A 20,042-nucleotide genomic window follows, 5' to 3' on the forward strand; every position below is an offset into this window, starting at 1 on the left:
CCAAAACTATCTAAGGTAGTTGTTCAGTGTTCATTTGTGTAAGATTTTGAGTTCTGGGTGGCTTGGTGGTGCAGTGGATGGATAGAGCACCAACCCTGGAGTTAGCAGTACCGAGTTCAAATCCGGCCTCAGACACTTAATAATTGCCTAGCTGTGTGATCTTGTGCAAGTCACTTAACCCCACTGCCTTGCAACCCCCCTCAAAAAAAACCCCAAAACAGAGCCTACTGTGTGTGTGAAAGGTACTGAGCAGTCAAGGAGATGGTGAATGGACAGAGGTCTCAGGAGGCTTTGGGAGGGAGGAAGGGAGGCTGAGATGACCTTCCTGCCAAGGAGCCAGTTTGGGGGGGGGTAGAGTTCTGAAGGGCTGTGGCATCTCACACATATATGGACACTTGGCATGCTAAATGTATGTATCTACTCAAGTAGTACCATATACATACATGTCTGTGTCTATATGTGGTTAGATAGAGCCATAGGTAGATAGCTGGTCCGTCTTTGGAATCCTGCTGGGAGGAAAATGGCTTGGACAGTGATTTCTCTCTGAGACTCCTTCCAGTCCTTGGCCTGTGACTGACTCTATAGGTCGACTCTCTTGACCTTTGAAAATCACTTCATCTCCATGTGCCTCAGTTTCCCTCTCTCTAAAATAGGGTTAGAGGCTCATTGACTTCTTTTTTTGTTTGTTTGTTTGTTTTAGTTTTTGCAAGGCAAATGGGGTTAAGTGGCTTGCCCAGGGCCATACAGCTAGGTCATTATTAAGTGTCTGAGGCCGGATTTGAACTCAGGTACTCCTGACTCCAGGGCCAGTGCTCTATCCACTGCACCATCTAGCTGCCCCTTGGCTCATTGACTTCTGAAGTCACTTTCCCTTCTCTCTCTCTAGGATCCTGTAATCTTTTCTTAGATGAGCCATTAAGTGTTTGTTTAATTATCTAATCAATTAAGGACAGACCCCTTTACTTTGCCTGGGAATCTCAGGTTATCGGGAAGGTGTTGCAGGGTGCTGGGATGGCCGCTAGGTGGTGGCATTGAGCCGTTTATCTTGACCACTTCTGCAGTGGCTGAGCTTGGGCCTTGGGGCCATTTTCTAAAGTCCTGGACCTCAGAGCCACCATCATCGGACCATCTAGGCCTCTGACCCGGCCCCTCCCCCAGGCGTCATCTTCCTCTTTGACAGCACATTGGCGTGAACCAAAGAGGGGAGCGGAGAAGATGGGCAGAGGGAGGAACTCCATGACCCTCGGGGCAGTGTCCCAAGATCTAGAACTAGGCGGGTCCAGAGCCATTTAGTCCAGTCCCTTCATTTTACAGAGAGGGAAACTGAGGCACATCAGGTTCTGGGGGAAACTAAAGCATCGGTGATCAGAGGGGAGGGACACTGTATTTGTGACAGTAAGGAACAGACATGGTAACCCTTTCCCAGGCCCCTGTGGAGGATGGAGGGGAAAAGAGCATCAGACCTTAAAAATCTAGTCCGGGTCAACTAGGTGGTACAGTGGATAGAGCACTGGCCCTGGAGTCAAGAGGACCTGAGTTCAAATCTGGCCTCAGACACTTAATAATGACCTAGCTGTGTGACCTTGGGCAAGTCACTTAACCTTGTTGCCTTGCAAAAACCTAAAAAAAAGAAGAATCTCCTAGTTCGGCCTCCTCGGTTTACATATGAGGAAACAGCGTCCCAGAAAGGCAAGCAGTGCCTAGATGGGATTTACAGAGGCAGAATTCAAACCCAGGTCCTCTGATTCTAGATCTGCAGTTCTTTCTACATTGTTTTGGGTGGTCTGTGGGTGTGGGGACGTCCACCCTGGTGCCACCTGGTTCTCATTTCATCCCTTCCCACTTCCTAGTAGCTCGCTGACATCGTGGTCTTAGGAAGGCCCTTACTGGTTGGGTGACGTTGAGCAAGTCACTGAACCTGTGTGCCTCAGGTTCTTCATTTGTACACCGGAAAAAGCAAGCCCTCCCTCCCCACTCCTGAGGTGGACCTCTGAGCCCCCTGCGTCACCACTGGCTTCATTTATTGTTTTCCTCCTGAATTCTCCTTCCTCCGGTCTCTCCTGCAGCTTTCCTGAAGGGCCTGAGTGACAAGCAGAGGGAGGAGCATTATTTCTGCCGAGACTATGTCAAACTGAAGAAAATCCCAACCTGGAAGGACATGGCCCCAAAAGGTAGGAGACACCCCCCCCCATCTCTGGAGACTCTGACATCTCTGGAGCTGGGGTGGAGGGCGAGAGTCATGGTTAGCAAGCCCAGAATCCTGACTCGGTAACCCCTCTCCCCACCCTTCCTCTCTATCCAGATATTGCTCACAGCCACCCATTCACTGGACATTGAGCTGTGGGCTGGGCTGGGAGTTCTATTAGAGCAGTTAGAAATTCCCTTCATCTGTGCATGTTGACACCCTTTTCTGAGCGAATGGTAAAAAATATTTCAAACATGCCGAGGTGAAGTCATGGCCCAGGGTTAGTGTCAGGCCGTCTGGTGGGCAGTGACATGCACGAGAACCCAATAAAGATTCCTCCTCGCATTCTGTGCCAATGGGAGAGGCCAGAGGTCCTTCGGTAACTAGTCATGGCTGGGCTATAGGCTGAATAAATGCTAAGTCAAAGGAATATGGCACCCAAGCGAGGCCAAGACAGGGTGGGCATTCCTGGCATTGGGGATGACTTGCCCACATCAGAAGTGGAACATGTGCTCAGCTCTGCCAGCTCCAAGGCCAGGGGTACAAGGGGAATGGGAAGGGGGTCAGCCCCTGGCCTCTAGGGTTCCTGCTCTACTGGTGTTGGGTACCAATGGGACTCTTCCAAGGTGGGAGAGTGGTTGGGGCCGGGGGAGATCTGACCTCTTGGCCATGGTCGCCCATGACTATTTCAGGGGCTACCAGTAAGGAGGAGGAGCCCCAGTACAAGAAGGACAAGACCCTGAATGAAAAGATCTCCCTCTTTCGAGGAGACATCACCAAGCTGGAGGTGGATGCTATCGTGAATGCGGGTAAGTCCCCATTTTCCTTGTTTTCTGTTTTGTTCTTGCATTGTGGGGTACGGGGACCCTGAGAAGGGTGATTATGTCTTGTCTGGCTCCCCAGCACTCGCCTCCTGCCTTTGGGCCAGGCCCATCCTTGAGAATTGGCAAGAGGTGGGCTCCCCTCTTCCCTGGACTCTCCATGACTGTGTCTGTGGATGCCTGTGTGGTTTTAGCCAATGGGACAGGCCGAGTTGGTGGCCCCTGCCAGGGGAAAAGTCAGGTAGAGGGCTTGTTTCAGACTTCACAGGGAACACCCCTTTGCTCATTGTGACCTGTCTCCCCAGGGAACCACTCTGGTTTTCCTGAAGACCTTTCACTCTACCTGTGCAGCACTGAAGCCAAAGTTTGGAGTCCCGGGGCATTGCCGGGGCAGGTGGGAAGGGGCTCTGTCTTTGGATTGGATAAGGGCAGAAGTGGCAGCCCCCTCCTGGGCCCCAGGACCCACAGGAGACCTCACTCTATGCCCTGGCATGGCAGCGGAACTAAATGGGAAGAGAAGGAGGGACAGGTTCAGCCTTAATCATGCCTCACTGGGGAGGGACCCCCACTGCGGGGCATCCTGACTGGGGGGGTCTTTGTGATCCCAGGATGAGGCAGGGTTTGTGAGGCCTCTTCTCTGGCATCTATGATTACAGGAGGAAGAGGAGGGGGATTCTTGGGGACCCGCCCACCAGGCCTCATTTCTTCTTATCCTGGGGCACATTTGATCACTGTGCTGGCAGGGATTCTGAGTCTGGGGGCATCTCTGAGCTAGCCCAGGAAAGATGCAGTCTGTTTTTCATTTGAACTTGGTACTGGAGGACCCCAAATGCCCAGGGATGAGAGAACTGGGTGTGATCAGGTTGGGGTCTTCTTGACAGGGGGAGGGGGTTGTATTCATCATCTCTGCATGCCCTTGAGGGGGGTGACTCAGGTCCGAGAGGGTGCCACAGCAGCTTGTTCCCTGGGGCCTGGCTGCCTGCTCATGCCAAGGGTCTGTGGAGGCTCTGGCCCATGGTGATGGATGTGCCAGAGGAGGCGTCCTTTGCCAGCTGCTTCAGAAATGCTGGTCCTCGTCGCCTGCTAGTGGGCCGGGTCTCTCCCCCCCACCCCATTCCTGGAGCCGGTTTCTGGGCAGCTCCTTTGGTGAAGTGGCTGCCACAGCTGCCCTTCTAGGGGCATATGGGACTGGGCAGAATCTTCAAGAAAGTGAGGCTATGCCCCTCCTTTTACAGAGTGGGAAACTGAGTCCTGGAGAGGGGAGGGACTGGTTCCAGGTCCTACAGGTAGTAAACATCAGGGGACTCTGACTGCCGGCACTGCCTTAGACCCTGAGCTGCTGTGAGGAACGGCGGAATTGAGCCAGAGGTTCTGGGTTCAAATCCTACCTTTACCCACTCACTACTTAGGTAACTTAGGTAAGCCACATCTGCCTGGATCGGGGCCTCCTGAGCCTCCTGGGCCCTAGGCTGAGCCCTGGGGGTGAGGGTGGGGGTAAGCACACTTTGTAGGGTGCTCTCTCTGGGTCCTGGTCCAGGCCTGGTCCAACTCCCAGGCCACTTCAGCCCCCAGCCAGCCTCCCACCAGGGGGCGCTGGAGATCAGCGCAGCCGGCAGCCTCATTAACTCCCCAACCTATCAATCAGCCTGTTTATTAGTGGAATAAAAGTCTTAAGTAACAAGGGGCTTTTGCCGGAGCTCCATAAATCTGATTCTGTGCCTCATGAAACCCATATGTGCTTAATTCATATGTAAAGTTTCTAGCAGGAATATCACACGCTTGCCCATTAAATTCTATTTGACTTGGTGGTATTCATGAGCCATGAATAATTGGCCTCTCCGTGTTCACCGACTGAACCGGGATGGCCAGAAAGGGAAAAAAAAGGACAAAGGACAGAGATCTCTGAAAGCTCAGTTTTTTAACGTGAGGGACAGGGCCTTGGATGTTGGTTTGGCTGCCCCCGGAGAGTGACCAAGGGTGATCAAGGGGCAGTTGGCCTCCCTGGCCCCCCCTCCCCCCAGTTACCATAGTCTCATCCCTGACTGCTGGACCAGAGAGGGAGCCCAGTCCCCTAGGCCCCCCAAGTTCCTTCGCATTTCTAGCTCAGTCAGCAATCCCAAGGCAGAGGATGGAGTAGGAAGGGGAGAGCAGGGAGGGGTGATCCATGGCTCTCCTCAGGAAGAGCTAGGAATCAGTGCTGAATTCCCTTTCTTTCCTTAATCTTAAGCTAACTGAACAGTTAACAGTTAACTCTCTTCCCCCCCCCCCCAATATAACCAAACTCCCATGTACCTCCCCTCCCTCGGCATGTAAATCCTCACCACCAGCAGAACAGAAAAGGGCCCATTTTCCTGTAGCTTCTCCAACATTCATCGGGCTCCTTTTGGTCCTCAGCAGACAACAGAGAAATAGCACTTAGGAACCTGAAAGGATGCTATCTACCCCCCCCCCCCCCCACATGCACAGTCGGTCTCCATGGGTTACAAACAGAAGAGAGACAGGTTGTCCTTCAACCTCGACCATGCCTCTCCTCTGCCTTGGACCATGGGGCAGCCCCTGTGCCTGTGCTTCTCCCGATTCTGCCTCTTCCCTACTGGTGCAGTTTGTAGAGGTCTCCCCCATGCTCCTCTCAGTGCTTTGGCCGTCACTGTTTTCCCATGGCTTTCTTTTCCTGACTCTCTGAGGAGTCAGACTTTGCTCCCTTTCCTGGACAGAGCCTGCCGGCCTTTTGTTTCTGACCTCTTCTCAGCTTCTCTTTTGTTCAGAGTGGAGCGAGGACCTGGCCACCTCCAGGCTGCCCCTCTGCTCTTTGTGGACCACACTGTTGCTGAGTGAGATCGGGCCCTTCCTGGTTTGCCCACAGTAGCTGGTTAATGACTGGTCTATATATCCTGTAGAGCCCCTTCTCTGAGGGGCTATGGGGGGCAGCCAAGGCAGAATCCAAGGCCTGTCCCTCACATTAAAAAAAAACTGAGCTTCAGAGATCTCCTTCCAGGTAGCTTTGAGTGCCTGGTTGAACAGGTGTGGGGATCGCTGGAATGACTAGGGGAGGGGATGAAGGACAGGCGCCCTGGCAGGATTCTGGGGGTGCATCAGAAGGATGGGGAATGCCATCTAGCTGGTTCTTTCAGGGCTAGACTGAACTGGAGACCCCCTATTCCTGTTCTCCCCCTTCCCACTCCAGAAGGCCAGAATCCCCCAAAGGAGTCTGACTCTGCCCATGATAGCCTCTGTCTGGGCTTCTGGAGCATCGTGGGCTCCCACCATCTGTGCTGGCCATGGCTTGTGACCGCTGGGCCAGACAACATCGGTCTTAATTAAATTAAGCTGCCAAGCTGATTAGATAAGAGAGGAAGCCCCAGCACAGGCCCCGAATCTGAGGAAGGGTGCCCTTCAGAGGGAGAATCCAAGAGAACTTGAATTCAGTTTTTCATAAGCCTGGCCAAGGTTCACCTGGGCCTACCATCCCCTTGGCCAGTTCTGTGCAGGGTGGGCTACTCAGGGCTCTTTGCATGCTGGGCCTTCCCAAGCCATTTCACCTTCATGTCTCCACTCTGCTCTGGACTGTGTCCTGGGATGGTCACTTAGTCTCTTTGGGCTTCTAATTCGTTAAAATGATTGTCACATCTTTTGCTGGACCCCGGCATGGGGAAAACCTCTTGTTATGGCCTGGCAGGCCAGGGCCAAAGAGAAATAACTCGGGCAGCCTGGCAACATTGAATCCACATGAGACTCAGAACCACATGACCTAGGTTCAAAGCTCAGCTCCACTCCTCAGCCTTTTCAGGCCTTAGTTTCCTAAGAAAGTTGGAGGAGAAGATTATTTGAAGTCCCTTTAAGACCTCTGACTTGTCCAGAGGATGGGATTTGAACTTGGGTCTTCCTGCCTCTATCTTCTTCAGCATGTTGTCCACAGAGGAGAGGTTCCCTGTCCAAGGTCCCAAGCCCCTCAAAAGTTTGGGTTAGTGATTTCTCTTGACCCAAAGGGTGAGCTTTTAGAAGTATTATTTAAGGGGGGACTTGGAGCAGAAAATCTCTGGGATCCCTGTTCTCCCTCTTCATGGCCCTCTGCTGCTCCTCAGGTCTGGTCCCCTGCAACACCAACTGGTATAAAGAGGAGTGATTGGGTTCCTGGGGACCTGGGGAGTTGTAGGGACATCTGCAACACTCAGTGCCATCTGGTGTGTGTGGGGGGGTCCTAGATCAGTAAGGGGAGGGGCCTGGCCAGGGTGAATCACAGAGGCAGGGAAGCAGGGAGCATGCTGAGCCGACTGGGAGGAGGCCAAGCCTCGGGCGAGGTGTTCTGGTGCTAAACTGTCCCCGTAAATCGCTTTATCTGTCATTTCTGATTTGAATTTGTGTTCTGATGCTTGCCACTAGCAGCTTTCCATCAGGTGGGGGGGGATGCTCCTGCTTGAGCTCAGCTGCAAGGAAGGGGGCTCCCCAGCTCTGCAGAGAGAACTAGTTAGCAAAGCCAAAGATGGTGAGTGGCGGCCTCTGGCTTCGGCCTTGCAAAACAAGAATGGCCCCATGGCCCAGGTCACACTGTAGTTCAAGGAAGAGAGGCTGTCACTCTCCCTGGGGGATGAGGGCATGTGAGAGTGTGTGTGTGTGTGTGTGTGTGTGAGAGAGAGAGAGAGAGAGAGAGACAGAGAGATGGAGAGATGGAAGGAGAGACAGATGGAGAGAGACTGTCTCTTTTGACTCTTGTTTATATTTCCTGAACTATTTGGCCTGTATGGTGACCAGCATCCCTACTTGTTACTTTCCCCCTCACCAAAAATACACCACTGTACACCAAGGACAAGAGAGAGCAGTCTGTGGACCATGGATCCCCTCGGGGTGGGACTTCGTTTCCCATCACTGGAATCTGCGGGTGAAGGTTGTGACAATTTGTCAGGGAAGTGATCTAGAGGAGTCAGGTTGAAATTTGGGTTGCCTAGCTGAGATGCCTTCTGTCTGAGATTCTGCCATCCAGATTCTGTGACAGTTTGATAGCAGGGTTGGCAGGACCTGGCTGCCAGGGTCGTCGGGACCTCCAAGGGGTTGGATCCTTGACTGCTTTGCTTTCTTCCCCAAGGGAGTCTGCAAGATGGTTCTAATGCTAGTAGTTTGCCTTCCATTGTGCAAATGATTGGGTGGATCTGGATGAATGAGTGGGCCCATTCTTGGACAGGTGTACCTTCCCATGAGGGAGGAAGCATGGTGTGATGGAGAGATGCCAGACGACTTTGAGTCCTGACTTTTATTTACTAGCTGGGTGATCTTGGGCAAGTCCCACCTGGGTCTCATTTTCCTCCTCTGAAATTGGAGGTTTGGATTCCACGATCTTTCCAAGAGACTGGTCCTACTCTAAATCACAGTGTTTGCTTCTCTCCTCTTTCAGTCAATCAATCAAGAAGTTATCGAATGTCTGCTATTTTCCAGGCCCTGTGTTGGGCGGTAATACCATAATTATAAAAGTCAAACGATCTCTACCTTCAAGGAGCTGTTTTTCTTTTGGAAACAGACTTCCTTTAAAGGCTGGCTGGGATGTCGTTTCTTCCAGGAAGCCTGCCATGTTAATATCAGTTGAGTATTTTTTCTCTACCTCTCTAATGGGCCTCAATACTTTATTGGGTCTATTATCTCATCAATTCAGTTCCATACCAAACATTTAGTGAGGTCTTACTGTGTACCAGGCCATGGGTTAGCTTGTAAGTCACAAAACCAAAAAGAAAACAGTTTTCCCTTGTCCTTGAGAGCTTCTGTTTTAGTTAGTGTGAATGTGCCTTCCACCACTGCAGATTGCAGCTTATCTACCCTGGTCACCTTGTCATTTTCCTCTCATGCCCTCCCATCCTTCCTCAGCAGAGGATCTGCCCAAAGTGCCAGGAACTTTCTTCTGGGTCTTAGAATGTTCTCTGCTACCAGTCTAGCACTTGGGTGGGCCGCCTGCTAGGCCTCCTTCCTGGTGTATGACCAGCCTTTACCATCTGCTTGCTTCCTGATTGTCCAAAGCCATATTGATAAAGTGCTAACATGATTTCTGCTCACCATGAATTTTTTAAAAAATTTATTTTTTTGAGGCAATGGGACTAAGTGATTCTCCCAAGGTCACAGAGCTAGGCAGTTATTAAATGTCTGAGGCTGGATTTGAACTCAGGTGTTCCTGAGTCCAGGGCCAGTGCTCTATCCACTGCTCCAACTGCTCCACCTAGCTGCCCCTCCCATAATGACTCTTGGGATCACCCACAATTTTGAGTCTTGATTAGTATCCCTGGGAGAATATTGGGTTTAAAAGGGGGGGGCCCATCCCTTAAAGATTGACTGGCCCGTCAGGCCTCAGAGCCCGGTTCACTGGGAACCAGGAGGATTTCTGGAGCTTGATTATCCTGGGGATGATAGAAAGCCACTGGAGTTCTGTAATAGGGGGATGATATGGTCAGACCCGGAGTTCAGGAAGCTCGTATTAATGGCTGAATGGAGGATGGGTTGGAATGGGGAGAGGCTTGAGGCGGGCAGCTCCAGCCCAGCTAGTGCAGTAGTCCAGGTGTGAGGGGATGAAGGTCTGTGCTGGGGGGGGGGGGGTGGCTGTGTCTGAGGAGGAGGGGCACATTGGAGAGATTCTGCAGAGGTGAAATTCACAGGCTTTGGTGCCATATTGGATATAGGATGGGGAAGGGGGGAAAAAAGGAGGCCAGGCTGACTCTAGGGACTGTTTCCCTCCACGGTAGTAGGAGAGGTAGGAAGTGGGGTAGTTTCAGGGGAAAGAGAATGAGTTCCATTTTGGACACATTTCCAACATCCCAACATTTCCAACGTTTCCACAGGACATCTATCCATTTACAGACGTCAGAAGGCGGTTGGAGATGTGAGATTGGAGATCTGCAGAGAGGTAGATAAGTAGATTTGAGATTCATCAGTGGGGAGATGCTAATTAGATCCCCGGGAGCTGATGAGATCACCCAGTGAAGTAATAGTATCGGAGGAGAGGAGAAGGCCCAGGACAGGGCCCTGGGGGAGGAAGGGTCCAGACAACCTCTGGGGTCTCCATCTGCGATTCGTGTGGCTCTGGAGAGCCTTTCTTTTTCTTTTAGCAGTGGAAAGACCTGTTCGAATTTGGACCTCCCCACTTGTTGATTGTGGGACCTTGGACAAGTCACTCTACTTTTCTCTGGGCCTCAGTTTCTTCCTCTTTAAGATGAGGGGTTTGATCTCCATGGCGTGTAAGGTCCCTTTCAGAGCTAGAGCAGGATCCTGTTGATGAAGATTCTAGTCTGGTGATGCTTAACGTCCAGTTTCCATCTTCTCCACCTCCCACCTTGTTTGCATGCCACCCCCCCCCCCCCCTTACTGCCAGCGACCAGAGCTCTTCACTTTTGTACATGTGAGTCTCTGGTTTTCAATTAATGGGAGAAAATTAAATTGAATGCGTGTGAAAAGGGCCCAGACCCGTCTCTGGATGACATCATGCAGTTTCTCCCCAAACTGGTACATATGAAGTCTCCCCCTCCTACACCCCCTCCCTGAGTTGAGCCTGAAGTGACCCCGGGAATTGTTCTGGACATGCTCATTGAGGTGATGATGTGAGTATTGTCCACCCTCAGCTTCGGAGGGGGCACCTTTAGTGAAGAGAGCCTCCTCAGAGTGGTGTGGGAACTTTCTCCGTCACCCTTCCTATCTAGTGGAGAAACTGAGGCCCTTTAAAATGGGCCAAGGCATTTATTAAGTGCCCTCCTCTGGGCCGGGACTGTGCTTTTCATTGGGGATCCAGAGACACCAGTAACCTGCGTTCTCACTTCCCTTCCCTCAAGAAAGTTCCTGTGTCCCAATAGAATTGTCTGCAGTGTGATGAGAGGTAGCGTGAGATTCCCAGGTGAGGAAATGGCCTCCACCTGGCAGGTTGGGGAAGGGGAAGGGAAGATGCATTCACGCAGCACCTACTGTGGGCCTTCACCTAGCCCTGCAAAGAGGGATTAAGAGAGTTGCCCACAGTTGCCTCGCCACACCTCAGTTTCCTCATCTGCAAAATTGGGAACAGGATCTCATGTGGTCCTTTAATGGGCTGGTATCCATCAAGTGCCTTGTGAGTCTTCCTGCCGTGGCTGTGGCTGCTGTTATTGAGTCTAAGCAGCCCCTGGGGTGAGATGGGCGGCATCTTTTGTCTCTGGCTTGGCAAAGGATGTGAAGGATGTAGATTTGGGAAACATCTCCTCCCTTTCTGGACAGGCAGGGGTGACATCAGCCTTCCCCTCCCTGAGAGTGTAATTCAAGATGAAATTCAGCCTTGTTTGCCCGTTCCGGGCAGGCTGGGTGAGGCCAGGCTTGTCTGGCATTTCTGGCTTTCTGAAAGGAAGGGGGTGCCCATGGGACCGGGGTAGGCAGGGGAGGCTGAGGAAAGGATGATGGGCTGCCTGTAACTGAACTGGTCCTGAGAGGATGCTGGGGGGCTCAGGTTTCACCCTGGCTGGGATCAACTCTTGCCTTCCACAGCAGCCCACCCTACAGGTCTCCAGTGCCCCCTTCCTCCATTTTCTCTTCCTTCCCTCCCTTCCAGTGGGGAAGGAGTTTCAGAAATTCACCTCAGGACCTCATTTATCCATCCGTCTATCCACTGATCTACCATAGTGTATCTGTCTATCTTTCTCTATCTCCTCTTTGTCTTCTTCATCTATCCATCCATCCATTCTTCTGTCTCTCTCTCTCCTCCTTTCTGTCAGTTTATCTATCCATCTATTCATCCATTTATCTATCCCTCTCTATTTCTCCCTTTCTTCCCCCTCCCTTTCCCTCCTCTGTCTTTCAGTCTAATATATCCATCTATCCCTCTCTGCCAATCTGTCTATCCATCCATTTCCCCTCTATCTCTCTGTCCATCCGTCCATCCATCCATTCATCCATCCATCCACCCATCCCTCTCTGTCTGGCAGCTTCTTTCTCTTCAGCAGCCACCGGTGGCAGCTGCTGTTTGCCATCATGGGCCAAACTTTGCCAGTGCTGACCGTGCTTTGGCAGCCTTGATTAATTACCAGGGAGAAAGGATGCAGCTGTTGGGAGGTTGAAGGGCATTGTGGGGCAGAGGCTAGAGTCCTGGATGGGGAGCCTGGGAGACCTGGGTCTGAATCTCACCTCAGCCACTTAGTCCCTGTGCAGCTGACCACCACCCTTCATGACTTCAGTATCTTTGCCAAGAAAAACCCCAAATGGGGTCACAGAGTTGGACATGACTGAGATGATTGAACATGAGTTCAAATCTGACCTTAGACTAGTGTGTAATCTTGGGAAGGTCATTTCATTCTGTTTGCCTCACTTTCCTCATCTGTCAAAAGAGCTGGAGAAGGAAATGGTGAGCCTCTCCAGGAGTGGCTTTGCCAAATAATCCCCAATGGGGTCATGGAAAATCAGATGTGACTGAAGAGCCACAGTGGAGGCTTGACTGAACAGCAAGCATCCATCCATTCATCTATCCATCTGTTAGTGAGCATTTATGAAAGCCTTGCTGTATGCCGACCCTGGGCAGAGTACTGGGGGATCCAGAGAAAGGCAAAAATCAATCTCTGCCTTCAAGGATCTCTCAGTTCAATGAAGGAGACAGCCTGCTTGCCACCCTTAGGGACATGTAGAGAGCTGGCCAGTGCCCTCCAAGCCTGGGGGGCAGTTTTCACTCTGTCAGAGATGACTTTCAGAGTTTCAAACTGCCCTGAAACTTGGAGGATGCTCTTTATGCAGGGTAATGTATGTTCTTGTTCTTTTTTTAAAATTTTTTAAAATTTTTTAGATTTTTGCAAGGCAATGGGATTAGGTGACTTACCTAAGGCCACACAGCTAGGTAACCGTTAAGTGTCTGGGGCTGGATTTGAACTCAGCTACTACTGACTCCAGGGCAGGTGCTCTATCCACTGTGCCACCTAGCTGCCATCTTTTTTTAAAAATAATTTTATTATTTTTAATAATTTTTAGAGGTTTACAATCATTTTCTGTTTGTTCTGACTTTGCAATCATCATTTCTATGATTATGTGATACTCTAACCCTTAAGTCCTATACATCTTTTTTTTTTTTTTGCAAGGCAGTGGGGTTAAGTGGCTTGCCCAAGGCCACACAGCTAGGTCATTATGAAGTGTCTGAGGCCAGATTTGAACTCACGTCCTCCTGACTCCAGGGCCACTGCTCTAGCCACTGCACCACCTAGTTGTCCCTTGTTTTTGTTCTTGAAGAAGATCCTGAGGTCAGGGAGGTGAGACCATGACAAGCTCATGAATTGGATTTGAGTGAGGGGGCGCTGTGCTCAGTCATTAGCCTCACTTTCTCCTCCAGAACCACCTAGGTCCGGTGGTCAGATCTGAATCAGAACCACTAGAGATGATCCTGGATGTGAGGCAGTCAGGGTGAAGTGACTTGTCCAAGGTCACCCAGCTGGTCAATGTCAAGTGTCTGAGGCCAGATTGGAACTCAGGTCCTCCTGACTCCAGGGCTGGTCCTCTACCTACTGTGCCACCTAGCTGGTACCAAAATCCTTCTGTGCAGGCTGAGTTGGTGCTGATCAGTTGAGGGGAGGCTCAGGCAGCAGGGGGTTGGTGAAAGGCCTCTTGAGGAAACTGAGGCTCAGAGGAGGCCAGGGATGGAGTTGGTGGGGAGAGTTCCTGGAAGGGGGAGGGCCTGGTGGATGAGTCTGTGGGCAGGCTTCCAGTCACTAAGCAGTTATTGAACACTTACTGTGTAAGCGCTGGGGCAGCAGAGACCAAGTGAGGCAGTCTCCCCTTCTTCCCCTTCCTCCTCTTCTCTTTCTCCCCTCCCCTTCTTTTTTCATCTTTTTCCTTCACCTCCTCTTCCTCTTCATAGAATTATGTACAGATTTAGAAAGGCCCTTAGAGAACATCCAGTCCAACCCTTTCATTTTACAAAATGAGAAACTGAGCCTGAAGGAGAGGAATGACTAGCCTGAGGTCACCCAGCTGGTAAGGATTCCTGGTGGATTCGAATCCAGACCTTTCCCTCCTTCTTCCTTCCCTCCTCCCTCTCCCCCCCCCCCCACTCCTAAGAGGCCTTTGCTACTTCTCCAACAGAAGGTCTTCTGAGTCAAAGCATGGTCCAGATGGTTCCCTCTTTCCTGTTGCACCATCTTTTCCCCATGAAAGGGTCCCCCCCCCCCGGGGGACTCAAGCCCTCCTCTCAGCGGCAGGCTGGGAAGGGGGCCCAAGGTAGGCCAGGAGCTGCAGCAGGGAGCAGTCACATCCTGGGAGGGGGAATAAGGCGTCCCAGGGATCAGGGGTAGGTGGGAAGGGACTCAGATTGTTATTGTAGCTGCATCTTCTTCAAAGTCAGCTGCTCCACTGCTAATTAATCCTCTTGACACCCCCTGAGCCGGAGCCAGGCATCATTATCCTGGTAATAAGGAGGGAGGGTGTATTCTCTAGGGGGGAGGGAGGAGCGTCTGGGGCCCAGCACTCTTGGGGTCTGGGCCTAACTTTGGGAAGGGAGCCTGGGCTCTCTCTGGGTTCTCTCAGGAGTCCCTGAACCAGGGCTCTTGGGGGGCAGTGCTCATCTCAGCTTTGGTGCTCTCTCACTAGAGTGGGGGGCAGGCCTGAATGGGGAGCCTCCCGGGGTGACAGCCTTCTCTGGGCTCGTGTCCCTTCTCATGTTCTCTTACTTACTGTTCCTCTGCTCTCTGATCATAGGTGAGGGGCCCCAGAGACTGCAGACCCAGCAGTCCCTCTGCCCAGGTCACAAAGGGAGCAAGGGGTAGGGACAGGTCCTGGCTCCCAGTCCAGCTTCTTCTCCACCATCCCGCACAGTCTTGGGGTGCCCAGGGCTGTGGGATCCCCAAACAGGTATCATCAGTCAACCAGTAACCATTTCTGAGTAAGCTTTTTACAAATATGATTTCATTTGAACCTCATCACCACCTGGGGAGGGATTGGTGCCCATAAATCCCATTTTACAGATGAGGAAACTAAGGCTGAGGGAGGTTCAGAGTCCTGTGGCAGCATTTGAACCCAGGTCTCCCTGACCCCATCTGCCAGTTGATTGTCCACATAAAGCGGTTGGCGGATTGACCAGTATTGATGAAGTTGGGGCAGTGCCTGCCTTCAAGGAGGCCGGACACAGTCTGGACACAATATGTTCCCAGTTGTCCTGGGCGGGGGGGGCAGGAAGAGCAGGGTGAATCTGGAAAAGGCGTCTCCCAGCAAGAAGGGGGCTTCTGAGCTGAGCCTTGAAGGACCTGGGAATGCTCAGAGTAGGAGGGGAAGAGGGATGCCCATGCAGAGGCTTGGCATGGAGGCACTGAGAGAAGGCCCGTTTGGCTGTATCCCATAACAGAGCATAGTCCTGCCTTCAGAGGGCTTCCATTCTGTTGGGAGAATACAAAGTATGGCTTTTGTTTTTCTGTGATCAACTGCTGCTTCCCTCCTCTCCCTTGAAAGCCATTCATCCATTTGAACAAAGAATAAATGGAAAGGAATAAGAAACAGGTCAGCAAAACTAACCAGGTCCACTTTGTATGCTTTGTTATGCACCTGTGGTCCCCCACCTCTGAAAGGATGGAGGAAAGGTAACCTTTCTTTTTCTTTTTTTTTTACAAGTCAATGGGGTTAAATGACTTACCCAAGGCCACACAGCTAGGTAATTATTAAGTGTCTGAGGTTGGATTTGAACTCAGGTACTCTTGACTCCAGGGCCAGTGCTCTATCTACTGCGCCACCTAGCTGCCCCGAGAGGTAACCTTTCTTAGTCCTCCTTTGGGGCTGAGTTTAGTCCTGATCATCTTACAGCATTCAGGTAAAAAGAAAAACTTCCGCTCTTATTTTATTTTATTGTTCTTTGTCGTTAATAAGCATTTATTCTCTCTTTCTCTCCCTCCTGCCTCTTCCCTGCCTCTGGAAAAAGGAGACAACGACACTCTTGTTCCAAACCTGCTCGGTCCTTTTTGGTGTTCAGCTTCTTACTCTGGCAGCTGGGGCTCAGGTGGTCCTCTGACATCACGGCAGCCCTTTCACCGGCCATTGTGGGTTGGTGCTAGTTGTGGGGTCTCACTTTCTGGTTCTGCATCAGTTCATGGAAGTCTTCCTCCCTTTTCTGCAGTCATCCTTGGGGTACAGGCTTCCCCAGATGTCTACAGCTAATGGGACTGGACCTGAGTCAAGAGCTAGTCTGGGGTGGGGGTAATTGAGTTATGCTTTGGAGGAGAGACTGAGGTAGGGGACACCTTGAGGTGGTGGGACACTGAAGGGTGGAGGGCTGAGTTCAGGCTCCAGCTGGTGGGCTGGCTTGCCCAAGGATAGAGAAGGGGGCCAAAGTCTGAAAAGCTGGGCTAGAGCCTCATGGCAGGGGGCTTTGACCAGCCCCCATTGTCCATAGGGAGCTACTGCGCCATGTTCCCGAGCTACATTGGAAAGATTATTTTGTCAGGGGTTGAAGGCTGGAGCAGAGAGGAGGGCATCCTGTAGGAAGCCACTTTAGTGGTTCAGGTGAGAAGTAACCTTTGGGCTGGGGTCTGTGGGAGCAGGGGGGGAGGCATTGAGGAGCTAGAATCCCGGGGCGGGGGGCTCATAGCCCAGAGCTGCTCCCAGTGGGGAAGGGATGATTGTCTTGTCTGGACTCTGTTTCCATAGCAGGACACGCTTCTGGTGGTCTGCTCTGATACCCAGGGCAATGGGCCTGGAGCTGGGAAGATCTGAATTCGAATGTGGCCTCAAATAGTTACTGGCTGATGCTCTCTAGATCTAGGTATTATCATTCAGTCATTCATTTGTTCATGCATACATTCCTGCATGTATGCATTCCTTCATTCATTCCTTCCTTCATTTCTTCCTACCCAACTGCTTCGCCAAGCTTCCTGTCCACCCCAGGCGGGCACGACTCTGACCTCTACTTGAAACTTTGCCGGGAGAGTCTCTGGCTCTGGGTAATCATGCGTCACTTCTCTCTTTTCTTCCCGTCCCCTCCAGGCTGTGATAACAGGGGTTCCTGTTTGCAGTGGTGGTGAAGAGGCCGGGAGGCCTTGACTGCCTCTGGCCCCCGCAGGGGCCCGCCCAGCATCAGATGGCAATCCCCCGTCGGATGCAGGCTTGCCGATTCTTGAAAGGGGCTTTGTTGGCTGCCCCCCCAGTGACCCCTATTCATCAGGAGCAGGGCTTGTCTGGATGCTGCGGCCCCCCTGCTGTTGCCAAGGAGCCCCTCCAGGGTTTCCCAAGCTCATCTCCGTGAGGAGTGACCTCTGCTGAGACCTCAGTTGTAAAGGCCAGAGAAGGGCTGGCGGGGGGGCTATTTGGGCTGATCCGATTCCTGCCCTCCTCCTGGGGAGGCTGCTGTTGGGGGGGGCAGGGGGAGGAAGGAGCCCCTGACTTTTCTAGACATGTGGAAGCCACTCCTTTTTGTGATCATTGTATGGAAGAGGGGTTCATGTTCCACAGGCCACCCTCCCTCTCCTAACTATATAATAGGCCTGGGTGAGGGACCATTCTGGGAGCTGGGGGGCCTGGGGAGGGGGTTTAGCTGGAGCCTCCCCTACCCCTGCCCCCAGCCCTGGCCCTCGTCTCTATAGGACTGAACATTGCCACATGGTGGCCCTATGTGTGTGTGATGCTCCCAGCTGGTGGGCCCAAGCCGCCATGGCCTCAAAGCAGACCTCTGGTCATCTTTTCTGCCTGATGCTACGCTCTTTATGACCAGAGCTGTTTGTGCGATGAAACATGGAGCATAGTGAATGGGAGATAAAGAGGTGGCAGATTTCTAGCCTAAGTCAGTCCCTGGTGTTGGGGGGGGGTGCAGGAAACACCTGGATCCCCCCAATATCATCATTTTAATAGGACCCCTACTGAGTCCAAGAGTCCTTGAGTGAGAGTATAGGCAGTGCACGACGAGAGTGACTAGAGTTTTGTCCCAGGCTGCTGACAGTGGATGCACTCTTTCAGAAAGGCAGAAGAAGTAGGGCTTACTTAGATTGCACTCCCTTTTCTAGAACTCTTTCCTGATCTTCCTTCTCTCCTTCCCCCTCCCTCCTTTCCTTTTTTCCTTCTTCCCTCCCTTCCTTCCCCCTCCCACCCTCCTGTCCTTCCTTCCTTCCTTTTTCCATACACCACATGTGGAATGCTTTTATTTGTTTCATTCCTTGGAATTAGAATAAAGGCTCTTTTCCCTTGCTTTGTTACTCAGCAGACTAACTTGCTGTAGCATCAGAGAGGGGCTGTTAAGAGTCCAGAGCCACCGAATCCCCCCAGTCCTTGTGGGACCAGCATTTTGGTGTTGGGGGGAGAGGTGGGCTTTTCCCTCTGAAGTATCTTTGGGGCTCAGGACTGGTCTGCCTCTGCCTGCTTTTGTCGTTGGGCAAAAGACTGACCAAGGCCAGGAGAACTTTCCTAAGGCTGGCTGGGTCGTCTGCCAGAGGAAAGGGACAGGGATCCAGTCCCAGAAGCTTCTCCCGGATCCACTGTTCAGTCTGGGGAGAAAACTGAGGAAGCAAGGTGTCTTCTGGGGAAGAGGTTGAGGTCCGTGTCTCCGGGTGTCCTCAGAAGCTCAGCCACCTTGGGCCACACAAGCTGCAGGGTCTGGGGCTGCCAGAGGATTCAGGTTGGCTTTTCTTCCACTGCCATGACAGAGATTCATCACAGAGACTCCGCCACAGTCACAGTCCTGCCTGCCAGTCTGAGAGAAGCCTTAGAGGACCTGGGGAAGGAGCTGGACTTCAAGGGTCCCACCTGCAGGCAGGGTGGGGAGGGCAGGGCTCCAAAGGCCCAAGAACAATAGACCACGGTGGGCCAGGCCCAGCCTAGGCCATTACTTTTGGACTCCTATATGTCCACTTGTCACCCTTGGTAGAATGTAAGATCTTTGAGGCCAGCGACCACTTTTTTTGCTCTTTGTATCTGCCAAGTACACAGTAGGAGCTTAATAAAAGCTTGCTGGTTGTTGATGGATTCATTGACTTGGCTTCCAGAAGTCTTGGGTTCACATCCGTCCTCGTGTATGTTCTGGTGGTGTGTCCTTGGGCAAGTGACCTAATAACTTCTCTGAGCTTCAGAAAGGGCCCTCCTTGGTAAAATGGAGATAGAAGCAGCAGCACCTTCCAGCTGTTGGCAGAATTCAGTGAGCTCACCCTGGAGTGCAGGGTAGTCTCACCTTCTGTCATTTAGAAGCTTCCCATTGTTCCTAATATAGATCTTGGGCTAGAAGGACCCTCAGAGGGCCATATAGTTCTGTGCCCTCATTGGAAAGAAGATTAAGAGGTCTCCAGCATATTTTTTAAAAATCAGCCTTTCATAGGGCAGCTAGATGGCACAGTGGATAGAGCATCAGCCCTGGAGTCAGGAGTACCTGAGTTCAAATCCAGCCTCAGACAATTACCTAGCTGTGTGACCTTGGGCAAGCTACTTAACCCCACTGCCTTGCAAAAATCCTGAAAAAAAATCACTCAGGTTCTGGGGGTCCTGGACCCAGCCCTGGTGGGGGGGAGCCCTCCCCCTCAGGAGGTGTTCATTCTCCAGGCTGGGTTGATCTGTTGGGCATCTGGGATCTAGGGCAGCAGGGCTGGGCCTGGAAGCTGCTTTGCCTTTCTGTCTCGTGACCTTGCCAGCTTTGGGGAAGGCCAGTGTTGTCCCCCTAAGGTCTCCCGTCCAGGGAGAAGCTGCTGATCCTCAGTATTCTCAGCCTCCACTGAGGCTGCTCTGGAAACCTTGTACTTCCTCCTCTTAATGTAGTTAAGTGTTATTAAAATTAAAATATTTATTCTCTTCCCCAACTCTGACCCCCTCCTTTTACAGAAGAAGAAACTGAGGCAAACAGTGGTGAAATGACTGGCCCAGGCCCCCCAACCCCTCCCAGAAGTGGTCCAGACCTCTCCCCTGGCCCCGCTTCTCCAGTGTTTCTTCTCTCCCCTCCCTCCCAGGAGCGGGAGGTGATTTAGCTCCCTCGGAGCTGCCTTTGATCTGAGTTAGAGAGAGGAGGGAGCGTGGGCATATTTCAAAGGGTTGCCGAGCTGGTGAAGCTCCGGAGTCCTTGAATCATCTGCCCAGCCCGGCCCACCGGGCATCTCCTAGCTCTCTTCACTGCTCTTTGA

At 52.0% G+C, this 20,042-nt stretch overlaps 1 protein-coding gene across 2 annotated transcripts in view; it reads left to right on the forward strand.

Moving 5' to 3' along the window:
- Positions 1-20,042, forward strand: part of MACROD1 (mono-ADP ribosylhydrolase 1) — a 196,611-nt gene that overhangs the window by 8,747 nt on the left and 167,822 nt on the right. For both annotated transcript variants that reach the window (XM_074231187.1, XM_074231185.1), the window contains exons 2-3: positions 2,067-2,171; positions 2,878-2,994. In XM_074231187.1, coding sequence (XP_074087288.1) covers positions 2,067-2,171; positions 2,878-2,994 — 222 coding nt within the window. The remainder of the gene's footprint in view (positions 1-2,066; positions 2,172-2,877; positions 2,995-20,042) is intronic.

The sequence above is a fragment of the Macrotis lagotis genome, chromosome 3, assembly GCF_037893015.1.
Source record: "Macrotis lagotis isolate mMagLag1 chromosome 3, bilby.v1.9.chrom.fasta, whole genome shotgun sequence".
Taxonomy (NCBI): domain Eukaryota; kingdom Metazoa; phylum Chordata; class Mammalia; order Peramelemorphia; family Peramelidae; genus Macrotis; species Macrotis lagotis.